This window comes from Panthera uncia, chromosome D1, assembly GCF_023721935.1.
Source record: "Panthera uncia isolate 11264 chromosome D1, Puncia_PCG_1.0, whole genome shotgun sequence".
Lineage (NCBI taxonomy): Eukaryota > Metazoa > Chordata > Mammalia > Carnivora > Felidae > Panthera > Panthera uncia.
The window spans coordinates 14,826,844-14,839,572 of NC_064808.1; the positions used below are offsets into that span (position 1 = coordinate 14,826,844).

General features: G+C 50.9%; 1 protein-coding gene across 2 annotated transcripts; it reads left to right on the forward strand.

The window, feature by feature from the left end:
* Positions 1-4,908: 4,908 nt before the first annotated feature.
* On the forward strand, positions 4,909-12,440 carry ACP2 (acid phosphatase 2, lysosomal). 2 transcript variants are annotated; one of them, XM_049647357.1, is made up of 11 exons: positions 4,909-5,431; positions 6,019-6,114; positions 6,419-6,505; positions 7,579-7,731; positions 7,840-7,938; positions 8,014-8,103; positions 8,553-8,685; positions 9,473-9,555; positions 9,687-9,793; positions 9,908-10,083; positions 12,078-12,440. In XM_049647357.1, exons 1-11 carry the CDS (start codon positions 5,318-5,320, stop codon positions 12,209-12,211), a joined length of 1,272 nt encoding a protein of 423 aa, XP_049503314.1. In that variant the 5' UTR covers positions 4,909-5,317; the 3' UTR covers positions 12,212-12,440. The 2 variants fall into 2 exon arrangements, with proteins under 2 accessions (XP_049503314.1, XP_049503317.1); XM_049647360.1 differs by lacking the exon at positions 4,909-5,431 and adding an exon at positions 5,479-5,662.
* The last annotated feature ends 289 nt before the right edge of the window (positions 12,441-12,729 follow it).

The window sequence follows — 12,729 nt, forward strand, 5'->3', positions numbered from 1 at the left end:
CAAGAAATGGTAGCAGCGATCATTAACTTCCAATCCTTTCATCTATAGGTCTTCCCATCACCTGGAATCTCACACTGTTAACCTTCCAGTGCTTGTTTCACTATATCTTTTGGGCCTTAGAGCAACCTCAAGAGGGAGGGAGGGAGGGAGGGTAAATAACAGGAGCACCATTTTACAGAGAACATTCAGAAGAACTAGCCTCAGAACACTGAGCTCATGGGAGAGCCTTTTCCAAGACCACACACAGTTAGTGGCCAAGCTGGGATCAGAATCCAGATGTCCTCACTCCAGTGAGCACTCCTGTGCTCTTTCTCTTGAATTGGAGTCCAGGATGCTCCTGTCTGGTTCTCTCTCAGGTCAGCTGGACCAGTGAAGCACTAAGATGGATGGAAGAAGCTGGGGCTGGTGGGTTGCTGTGGGAGAGACAGAGAGCCCCGGCGATGCTTCAGTCCAGATGTGGGAGGCTGAGGTTACTGCTGGTTGTTCACCCCCTGCCCCACTCCCAGTTTCCTGCTCACAGGCTCTTCCTGTTTTGCTGTGAACTCCAGTTCCCATGGGCCCCACATTAAAGGATAGAAGGACAGAGGGCCTGGGCAGGCAGCCAGGGGGATGGAAACAGATGAACAGGACACCAGGGAAGAGAGGAACGGGGACAGAGCGGGCAGAGGGCGTGGCAGAACAGGATGGGAGAAGGCCGGAGAAAGCAGAAACAGAAAGAGAGCTTGGTGAAAGATGGGAGGAAGCACAGGGTGGGGTGGGGGGAACAGGCGGGGGTTGGAGAGCAGAGGCTTGAGAAGACAGCAGGCTGGGTGGTGTTGCAAAATCTGCCCCCGTATTCACTTTCACATTTCAGAAAAGCCCCTCTGACACCCCCCATCTCAAAGTTCTGCCTCCAGCTTTAGCTCTTGTTCCCTCTTATCACAAGGTCATCCCTTCACGAGGCCACCACCCTTGTCCGAACATCTCTGAGTCATGAGCACAAGGCTCTCCATTCCTCTTGCATGTCTTCCTTTCCAGATTTTCACAAGGCCCCAGCTGTCCTGGAAAAGCAGACACCAGGGACTCCAACCCCTGGGAAACTGGAACCATTCTGTCTCAGCACCCACATCATCCACCCAGTGCCCTCCTCCACCTTTCCCCACCCCCAGAAGCTTCAGCGTAGAAGGACAGTCAGAGATGTCACTGAAACACCTGGATACAAGGAACTTGGGATGTAACATTGATCTGGGGCTTGATGACCTACCTTCTGGGAGGTGGGAAAGGCCTCCCTCATCTACTCCTGATCCTCAGCTCCCTCTCCTGACACCCCCATCTCTCTGCAGTCCAGGACCTGAGACCACACACAAGCCCCATCTGGAGCCCTTTTGACCCACGCTAGTGCCAGCTGCTGAACAAGCAGATCAGGGCACCATCTCCTCCAAGTCAGGGAGTCTGCTCCTTTATCTCAAGTAGAAGGAAGCATTACCAGTGCTTTACTGCCAGAGCTACCCCTTCAGGTTACAGGGCTTCAGGAGCCTCCCCCCTGTGAAGAAAGAAAGGGAGAGGAAAATGGGAAAACGAAAACCTGTTGGCACCATCGCCAGAGTTTCTGCAGTCCCACCACTGGGACATCTCCCCCAAACCAGAGCAAGTAGTCAGGTGATCAGCAGCTGGGGTTACATGTCTCACTTTACCAGACCCACCCCCACAGTAGAGTCCCACTGGTCCACAGGTATTAGGTGCAAAGCCTCCCAGTGTTGTTTCTTTCCCAGTCTCCTATGTTTCTTTGGCTCCTAGAGGATCCTAGAACCTTTGGGGATCTTCCAGGTCACATTTGTGACCCTAGAACCTCCAGAGGATTTTTCCTTGCAGCAATGGGAAACTTGAAGCAAAAACAGAGGAGCATTCCCCAGTCTACAGTCATATGTACTATTCGATAATTCCCTTGAAAGTACTCAAATTCCCACAAAGCAGGCCACAAGGTACAGTTTGGAGAGACAGACTAAGGAAACAGATTCTTGCTCTCTCCTTCACCATTCTGGAAAGGTGCAGAGTGTGGGGGGTCATCTTGCAGGGCACTCAAACAACTTCTGCCCAACCTCCCAATCACAAGATAGAGAAGAACCCAGGAATTTCTGCTTCTCAGGCTTATGAGTTCAGAGATAATACAGAAGGCAGAAAGGAGAAAAGTAACATTTACTACTATGTGTTTACTATTTATCTTTACATGTATTATTTTATTTAGCAACATATATAACCCTAAGAGATAGTTACTAGCAAGTGGGTAAATATCAAATTTGAATACAGGCTTAGCTGACTCAAAATCAAACAAAGAAACACCTCACTCCATTACACAAAAACACCTCTCCAGATCAATAAAATGATTAACTCACCTGGATTTAGGTTTACTTCTGACAACACAGTGGAACAGTGGTTTCCAAACCTGGTCTCATTTTCATGGATTCTGATTTATTTGATCAGAGATAGGCCCATGTATCCACCTATCTATAAATCTATCTACACACCTCATTTTTTGCATCTGTATTTAGGAACAAAGGCATGGAGACTACAGAATCATCTGGTAGAAAATATGCAGGAGCTAGGGGTCAAGAAACCAGGGCTCACAGGGTGCCTGGGTGGCTCAATCGGTTAAGCGTCTCTGATTTCGGCTCAGGTCATGATCTTGCAGTTTGGGAGTTCAAGCTCTGCATCGGGCTCTGGGCTGATGGTGCAGAAATTCTGCACCCTGCCTGAAATTCTCTTCCTCTCTCTCTTTCTGCCCCACTTAGGCTCTCACTCTCTCTCAAAACAAAAAAATAAATAAATAAAAACAAAAAAACAGAAAACAAAACAAGGCTCAGCTCTTGGTTCTACCATGTACTTGTGCTATAATCTTCACCCTTCCTGGATTTGTTCTTTACTACAGAAATGGAAATAATATCTGCTCCATCAATCCCTCCTACATAGGATACTTGCAGGCACAAAGGATACAGGCATACTTGAGCAAGTGGGAAGAAAAACAAAAGTTGAATTTGCTCTACTCACCAAAATTTAGTGAGCCCAAGATTTACATTCCCCCCCACCGCCCCACCCAAGATTTACATTCTGAAATCACAAAGGCCTGGGTACAAGGCAAGGCTATGTCCTTGCAAGAGTAAGGGGCATTTAGCCATGCCCCATTCAACCCAACCAATGTGAGAAAGTTTCATTAGAAATCTCTTTATTGAAGGCATTTGGGGGCCACCAAATATGGCTTAGCAATGCAGTTTGAGTAGCCTGTGAGAAATAGCCCATTATAAAGACTATCTGGGAATCAGAAAACTTGAGTTTTAATCCCTTCTCCTAAACTCTGTGACCTTGGACAAATCACTTCCTCTCTGTTTTCTTCTCCTTTTTTTTTTTTTTAAGAACTTTTTTAATGTTTATTTATTTTTGAGAGAGAGAGAGAGAGTGTGAGTGGGAGAGGGGCAGAGGGAGGGGGAGACAAAGAATCCAAAGCAGGTTCCTAGTTGTCAGCACAGAGCCCGATGCAGGGCTTGAACCCATGAACCGGGAGATCATGACCTGAGCTGAAGTCAGACGCTTAACTGACTGAGCCACCCAGTTGCCCCTGTTTTCTTATCCTTCTAAAGTAAGGGGACTAGGTTGGATCAGGGATTCAGAGATGCTGAATCAAGAAAACTATTGATGGTCTTCATGAACCTCTTAAGATTATATACAAAATTCCATTTGTGTGTGTGGACATTTTTTTCTGGAAAACAGGGCACTAAATTTTCATCTGATTCGTAAAGGTGCTTATGACTAAATAAGTAGGTTAAAAACCATTTGACTACCCATCTTTCAGCTCTCAATTTCTATTCACTCCTCCATAACAATTTTGAAAGGTATATTAAAAATAACTGGATCTGGAGTCATAGGGTAAAATGATCCTGCTTTCTCCCATAGTTTTTTTTAACGTTTATTTATTTATGAAAGACAGAGAGAGCAAGAGTAGGGGAGGGGCAGAGAGAAAGAGAGGCACAGAATCTGAAGCAGGCTCCAGGCTCAAATCCATAAACTGTGAGATCATGACCTGAGCCGAAGTTGGACGTTTAACCCACTGAGCCACGCAGGCACTCTAAGTTTTGTTTTGTTTTAATGTTTCTTTACTTTTGAGAGAGGGAGAAAGCCTGTGAGCAGGGGAAGGACAGAGAGAGAGGAAGGCAGAGAATCCCAAGCAGGCTCTGCACTGTCAGCACAGAGCCAGACACGGGGCTCAAGCTCACCAAGCATGACATCACAGCCTGAGTGGAAATCAGAGTCAGACCCTTAACCAACTGAGCCGCCCAGGCACCCTATTCTCCCATACAGTTGTGATCAGATTTTATTTCTCCAACCATTTGAGGTGATTTGCTTCCAGTGGGCAGACCTGAATCAAAGCATCCCAAGGACCTGTGATCCTGGAGTCATTCCAAGCTCAGTCACAAAGCACTAAGGCCAAATTGGCTGCACCTGGATCCCAATGGCCAATGCCAAGAGGGTCTCCGATTCTGTGGAAACTACACCTACTCCACTTTATGATACACTCCTTCCCCTTATCCTTATGTATCTCCCCATTGGTCTGAAATTCCTCGCCTGTGGACTCGCTGCTTTGATTCTGCAAAGTCTGAACACACTGTCCAACATTCCTTTCGGAGGAGGCATGACATCTTAGAAGACCTCTAAAATTCGGAAGTGGACGGGTGGGGAGCGCAGGGAAAGGACTGCGGTCTTTTGGAGCTTTGCTCAAAGGCAGGAGCAAGTAGGCTACACTGGGACCAACCTCAAGGACACAGAGAGTCCAAAGAACTGTTGACACTCTGTGCCCTGCACCAAACAGGGCCTCTCCCGGGAACAGGGCCAAGGCTCAAATTCCACCAGAAGGCAGGGGCGTGGAGAAGGGCGCCCTACACTTCCCAGCTCTCGCCCCAATTCTGCAGCGGCTGTGGCTCTGAGCTCAGGACCGGCGGCACCCCGGCCCGAGGGGGCGCTCGCTCTCCCATACACTGGCACACAGTAGGCGCCACCTTGTTACAGGGTCTCCGTGGCAGAGGCCAACCCGAGCTCAGGACTCTCTTTACCAAGACGAGATCTTCAGCTCCTTCTGCCACGCGAGGTCGCGCTACATTCCCACGCTCCTCCGCCGCGGCCGCATCGCATTCCCTCCCAGATTCCTCCTTCTCCCACCATCTCTGCCCCTCCTTTACCAAGATGGCGGCGAAGGCACTTCCGGCGTGTGTCCTTACGGGTGCGTCCGGGCGGCTGCTGTAGGTGCCACGCAGCGGGTTCCAGCCGATTTGCTGCATAGTCTACAGCGGTGATGGCGGGCAGGCCGTTTGCATGGAGCGGGGCAGCTCTTCTCCAGCTCCTTCTTGGCGTGAACCTGATAGTGATGCCACCCACCCAGGCCCGGAGTCTGCGCTTCGTCACCTTGGTAATGAGAGACGGGGTGGCCAAAGGGCTTGCCAGAGCTGGAAGGGCACGGCCGGTTGTTCGAGGGAGGGGCGGGGCTTGTGCTGGGGTCGGGATCTGGAGGAGCGGGAGCCGGTTTAGGACGAGACGACTGGCCTGGAGGGTCGGGGGCCCAGTTCGGAATTGATGTGGAGCCCGAGTTATTTTCGGGGACAGGCAGGGTGTAATTAATTACATATCAGGGCATAGGTCGGTGAGTCTGTCTTGGGACAGGGATGTTGTAGAACGGTAAAGGGACTCACCCTTAAGCCTTTGGTGATTTTTCCCCCCATCCCTTCCCCCATCCCCGGCATTGCTTTCATTTCTCCTTTCCTTTCCCATCTGTATCTTTGGCTTCTCTTATGGTCTCCAGTGGCGTTGGTTGGCCAAATTAGAATCTCTGGAACCTGTTCAAAGTTACTGACTTCTGAGTTGGGGTCTTTTGCAGGGGGTAGAGTTAAGGCTTCCTAGAAGGAGTAAGGCATCTCTCCCCAACAAGGGGCAGAGATGGGCTCTTTGTCCCTGTCGAGGAACTCTCTGACCTGTAGGCAAACCATTTTCTTTCCTCAGCTGTACCGACATGGAGACCGTTCGCCAGTGAAGACATATCCCAAGGATCCCTATCAGGAAGAGGAGTGGCCCCAGGGGTTTGGTCAGCTAACTAAGGTGGGTCAGAAGCCAGCCTCCATTCAGGGCGTGCTGTAGAATGAGTGACCTCGAGAGCAGGCTACAGAACTTGGGGCTCCACCAAACTCTCATTTGCCATGTGGGTGCTGACTTTGACCTTAAACTTACTTTCCTCTGTGTCCAGGACAGATGCCATATACAATCAGCCACTTAGTAAATGACTTCTGTGATCAGATTAACCCACTCCTACTTCCAGACAGGGTAAATTTGGAAAGCAATAGTGCCTAAGCCCTGTGGGCTTGCAAACTGTCCCTTCCCTCTTAACTCTTGAGTTTGCCCACAGGAGGGGATGCTACAGCATTGGGAGCTGGGCCAGGCTCTGCGGCAACGCTACCATGGCTTTCTCAACACCTCTTACCACCGGCAAGAGGTAAGGCTGGGAGCTCCAAGAGGCAAGGGGAGTGGAATCTACTATCCTCACCCCCTGCCCTCGGGAAGCCTGGGGCACTCTGGCCTCCTGCCATGAGTTTTTGGTAACAACTACAGACACGACATCCAAGAGCTGTGTAGAACAGAGTCCTAGAGGCCGAGTTGCCCCTCCTTGACTTGGAAGGGGCAAAACTGATCAAGCATCCAATCTCAGACTTTAGGGCCTGGCAAAGTCTTTTCTGATTCTGTGGAATAGCGTAGACTTTCCATCCAAAACACTTACTGAGTACCTACTAAAGGCAAAGTGCTGTGCCAGCACTGTGCATATAATGGTGCACCACACAGATATGATCTCTGTTTTCATGGAGCTTAGAATGAAGTGGGGGTGACAGACGATAAACCACACAGGGCCAAGACGTAAAGGTAGGAGGGAACACATGTAGAGAAGCCATGTCAGGAAAGATTGGCAAGCGTTCCTGATTCTTGAAGCCCTCTTCCTAGAGCCCGGGGATGGCGATGAATGTTCCTCTGGTTACCATTATCAACCACAGGCTGTGGGGTCCTCAATGTTATTGTTCCCTTGAGGGCCAGCTCTGTCCTGGTCTTTCCCCTCCCCACTGCTTCCTCCTCCCTTTGCACAAGCAATTAACTGTTCTCTATTTCCTCTCCCTGATCTCTAAGCTACTTTATTAAGGGGTATATGTATGTGGTAGGAGACAGTTTCTGCCTTCAAGAACTCTAGATAGGGAGATAGGCGTTGTTATACAAGCAGACAGATAGACAGAACTGACAGCCTCACTGACTGACAGCCTTATACTTTGGACTGGGAAGGCATTTGAACTAGAGCCATTACAACAGGAGTTCTTCACAGAGTGGTGACAGCTAGCCACTACCTGAGCATTTGGCCCTTTGCTGGGAAGAGGGACAAGGAAGGTCAGAGATGGGGAGCAGGGGCCACCATCTGCTGGGTAACCATCAAGAACAGGTTCAGGTTCTCCCCCTGAGGCCCCAGTGAGGGGCCAAAGCTGCCCCACCCCACCCCCACAGGTAAGACTTGTGTTGTTGTCTCTGCAGGTTTATGTGCGAAGCACAGACTTTGACCGTACGCTCATGAGTGCTGAGGCCAACCTGGCCGGACTCTTCCCTCCCAACGGGATACAGCGCTTCAACCCAAATATCTCTTGGCAACCTATCCCTGTTCACACTGTGCCCATCACTGAGGATAGGGTAAGACTGGCCAGCGCTTCCCTGGAGGCGGTGAGAGGGACAACTCTGGCCATGGGCCGGCTGATCCCTGACTCCTTCTCAGCCTGTTTTCCCCACTTTGTTCTGCAGCTGCTGAAGTTCCCGTTGGGCCCGTGTCCCCGTTACGAGCAGTTACAGAACGAGACCCGACAGACGCCAGAGTATCAGAATGAGATCATTCAGAATGCAGTGAGTGGGGCTGAGGTGGACATCACGCTGTCCTTTCCCCAGGGCAGGACTCATCCCCTGATCCTTTTTTCATAGCAATTTCTGGATATGGTGGCCAACGAGACAGGCCTTACAGACCTGACGCTGGAGACCGTCTGGAATGTCTATGACACACTCTTCTGCGAGGTGAGCCCACTTAGGGTCCCAGTGTGACCTTTCTTCTCTCACACCTCGGCAGGCCCAGGTGACCAGGACAAGTGGGACAGCAGGCCTGGATACCATTCCCACTGGGGAGGTCCAGGCAAGCCGCTTCTTGCGAAACAAGGGAACTTCCCTCAAGGGTGAAAAAGAACCTCAGAGTGGGAAATGGTTTATTATCTGTCAGCAGTTCTTGCCCCTCTCCACCCAGAACTCTCGTGCTATCCGAGATTCTGCTGAGTCACGCTTTTCGTGCCTGAGCTTCCTTTCCTGTGTCCTGTCCACCATGTCTCCTGGTTCCAGTCCCTCAGCCTCACCTCTCCTCTCCTCTCCCTCCCTCACACACACACAGGCACCTTCCCGCTGGGGAAGAGAGCTGTCCCCGGAGAGGCTCTGGCCTAGGCCTGGGGAGCTAACCTGCCTGCTGCGATACACAGCAAACACACGGGCTGGTCCTGCCGCCCTGGGCCTCTCCCCAGACCATGCAGCATCTGAGCCGGCTAAAGGACTTCAGCTTCCGCTTCCTCTTCGGGATCTACGAGCAGGCAGAGAAGGCCCGGCTTCAGGGGGGTGAGTGACCAGAGCAGCATGTCACTTCCCTCCTCAGGACCCTACAGCATTAACAACCTGCTCTGGAAGGCTGCTCACACGCTTCCCTCTCCCCCCATAGTCTTCTCTGCCCATTCAGAACCAGACCTCCCATTAGTCACCGAAGCCTTCCCCCGCCCTCCAAATGCTTATAGCTCCTCTGTCACCGTATGATCGACCACAGTCAGGTTTGCGTGCTTCTTTCCTGCCATTCATCTTCTTAAGTCACTCGTGTCAGGAGACCCTCTGTCCCCTTAAATGAATACCTCCCTCCAGAAACCCACCAGGGAACGCTTTGCAAGAAGGCTGAGAATAATACACATGTGCCAGTTTCCTGGTCTGAGCACCCAAGGGAGGGCCAGCTGTCAAACCTTCCTGACATCTCTGTAGTTTTCAGAGCCTGCATGTGGCAGAGCTCCTGTATTTGCCACCATCTTATGGGTTTTGAAGCAGTCTTAAGTTTATATCTGTTCCAAACTGGAGTAATTCTTCAGACATGGGCAGGACCTCGTAGCTCACTTATAAAGGGGCAGATCTCTATATCTGTTGAAATGTACATAGCTTGTTTTATCTTGCTTCTCTCTGTAAGTTTCAAAGTTCTTAGAGAACAGGGGTGCTGAAGAGTTTCCTGCATGGTTCCCATGCACCTAAAAGTTCCCTGTGCAGGTGATCAGACCCAGGACCAGCAGAGGGTGAAGGGGCTCAGATAGGTCTGATCAAAAGACAGGGGTAGCTGGAGCCACTGACACCAGGATCTCTTCTTCCTTAGGAGTCCTGTTGGCTCAGATACGGAAGAACCTGACCCTCATGGCAGCCTCTTCCCAACTCCCTAAGCTGCTGGTTTACTCTGCGGTAAGCTCCCATACTCCCCAGCATGCGAACATTGGCCAGAGAGCTGGTTGTCTCCTCTGTTCAGTGCCTGGGGCGGGAGGGGGGCGGGGGTTAGGTGAGGAGGGCTGACAGGGAGCTCCTCTCTGTTACAGCACGACACCACCCTGGTGGCTCTGCAAATGGCACTGGATGTCTACAATGGGGAACAAGCCCCCTACGCCTCCTGCCACATATTTGAACTGTACCAGGAAGATAATGGGTGAGTGGACAGTCTGCCCTCCGGAGGGGCAATTGTGTGGAGGCTGTGGGCAGCCCAAGCAGCCAGTTATAGGCCCGCTGAGCAGCTTCCATCGCCTCTCCTGTCAACCCTCAGGAATTTCTCAGTGGAGATGTACTTTCGGAATGAGAGTAACAAGGCTCCCTGGCCGCTGATCCTGCCTGGCTGCCCTCACCGCTGCCCCCTGCAGGACTTCCTTCACCTCACAGAGCCCGTCGTGCCCAAGGATTGGCAGCAAGAATGCCAGCTGGCAAGCGGGCCTGCAGACACGGGTGAGTGGCTGCCTGCCTCCACTAGTAATGTCCCAAAACAACCTTCGTTTCCTGCCCGCCGGTCTCCCGAGAGCTGCTGCCCTTCCAGCCATCTCAGTGCATTTCCCTAGACCACCCTGACACCATTGCTCACCTTCTCTCCATTCCTCAGTCTCAGGCGATGCCCTCACTTCTCAGATCACTGAGAAAATAACGGTAGCCAGGAGAGCCTGGGCTCATCCTGCAACCAGCAGATCTTCCAGCTTACTTGCTGCTGTAAGCTGCTACCTGAGGCCAGTCTCTGCACTTGTGCTCCGGGTCCATCTCTTCTCACCTCCACAGAGACTTCTGGAGCCTTAGTGTTTTCTCTCTACTGGGTCAGTCCCTCCTTGAGAGCCTTACAAAGACCTCTCAGGGCACCATCTTCCTCCAGCCACCACTGTTTCTCTGTTCCCTATGAAAGTGGAATCCTTCCTGGTTTGCTTTTTCAGTGCCTGTACTGTCAGACTCCCGATAGAGAGGCTTGTGTCACCTTCCACACCAGTGAAGCCACTTTTGTAAAGGACCAATTACCTCCTCTTACCAAAGCCAGTGACCAATTCTTAGCTTCTCTCATCTCTCTGGGGCATGATGTGATCGGTCAGTCCTTCCTTAGACACTTTCTTGGCTTCTCTGCTTTTTCTTCTGACTTACAGGTAGCTTCCTTACTGGCTTTTTCTCCTGACTAAACAGTGGATGGCCCAGGGCTCACCCTGGCCCTTCCCCATGTGTGCACACTCCCAAAACAATCCCATCCAACCTCATGGCTTTACATACCACCTCCATGCAGAGTTCCATCCTTTTATGACTCAGATTCATGACCTTTTCTCTGAGCTACTGACTCACATATCTGACTGCTGATTGGAGGTCTCTCCATGGAGGTCAGCTAGAACATCTCAAAGCTGCTGTGTCTAAAACCAAACACTCTTGCCCCTAAATCCACTCTTCCTCCAGTCTTGCCCATCTTAGCAAATGCCACATTAGTCACCTAGTTGTGGAGCGTAACCCTAAGAGTCATCTTGAATACTCTCTTTCTCAGACCCCACATCCAGTCCACTAGCAGATCCCATCGGCTCAACCTTTAAAATACATCCTCTTGCCTCCCTGGTCTGATCTGCGCTCATCTCTTGCCTACACTACTGAAAAGTTTCCCACTGTTCTTTCTGATTCTCTTCTTGTACCTACCAGTCTCACAGTACCACAGAGTTAATTTTTTTTTTTTTTTTTTTTATGTTTCATGTATTTATTTCAAGAGAGAGAGAGAGAGAGAGAGAGAGAGCGAGCAGGGGAGGAGCAGAGAGAGAGAGAGAATCCCAAGCAGGCTCCTTGCCGTCAGTGCAGAGCCTGACTCGGGGCTCAATCCCACTAACCGTGAGATCACGATATGAGCCAAAACCAGGAGTCAGACTCTTAACAGACTGAGCCACCAAGGCATCCCGAGTTAATTTTTTTAAAACATAAATCAGTTGACATCACTACTCTTCTCAGAATCTTCCGGTGGCTTCCCATGACATTTGGAACAAAATCCAAGTTCTTTCTCATGGCCTTCCAGGCCCTTCTTGGTCTGATCCTCAGGGCTGATCTCCTACTTGCCCCTCACTCTGCTATAGTGATATTGGCTTTCTAGCTGATCCTAGAATTTGCCAAACTTATTTCCCCATCAGGGCCTTTTGTATTTGCTTCTTGTCTACTCATCCCCTCTGCCCCTGCCCCCAGACCCTCTTCTCTCATATCTGAGCATCTCAGGGACTCCAGGTCTCTGGTCAGATTGTCATTTCCTCAGTGATCCGTTCCCTGACTGACCTACCTTTCCATCCTTTTCCCCTTAGTTTGGTTTGTCTTTCTTTCTACCATTTGTCACTGACCTAGATATATCCCCATTGTAAGAAGAGCACGTGGTATACGGTAGACAATCAAATATTTGTTGGAGGAACACTGACGTGACCTTTCTGTCCCCCTCCCCAACCTGTGCTCAGAGGTGATCGTGGCCTTGGCTGTATGCGGCTCCATCCTCTTCCTTCTCATAGTGCTGCTCCTCACTGTCCTCTTCCGGATGCAGGCCCAGCCTCCGGGCTACCGCCATGTCGCAGATGGGGAGGATCATGCCTGACAACCACTCAGCCCCCTTCCCTCTGCCTCCTAGGGGAGGTGGGCTGGGCCCTTGCTCCTGACTATTGCTGCTCCCCAGCCCATGGACAGGAGACCCTGGGTTGGCCTCCCTCTGATTATCCTAACCTAGATGAACAAGTGGGGCTCGGCTTGGCCCATGGCACCTGTCACTCAGCATTCATGTGCCTCCTCTTTACCAAGTATTATGTTGGACTTTGGCTTTCTCCAAACAAGACTTGCCTCCGCCATGCTTCCGAAGGACTAGAAGTGTAGACAAGTATCCAAGTTTCACTCAGGACCTGGGATTGAAAAACTGAAGGAGTTGGTGCTTGATCGCCTTGCCCCCGCCAATCAAGCCTTGCTCTCTCTTCCAGCTTGGAGTCTTTGGCAAATGGTTCAGGGGACACAGTCTTGCCTCTCAGTGCTTATTTTAGTGGGAAAAACTGCACAACATTGGGCGTACAACCATTGGCCACTAAGGAGCTGGATCACCCAAAGGCCAGCCAGCCAAGTTTTCCT

Excerpts from the sequence above, each read along its gene's own strand:
- ACP2 (XM_049647357.1), top strand. The coding sequence starts at position 5,318 with ATGGCGGGCAGGCCGTTTGCATGGAGCGGGGCAGCTCTTCTCCAGCTC. Across the intron at positions 6,506-7,578 it reads CCTCTTACCACCGGCAAGAG|GTTTATGTGCGAAGCACAGA; the intron begins GTAAGGCTGGGA and ends TTGTCTCTGCAG. Across the intron at positions 7,732-7,839 it reads TGCCCATCACTGAGGATAGG|CTGCTGAAGTTCCCGTTGGG; the intron begins GTAAGACTGGCC and ends TTTGTTCTGCAG.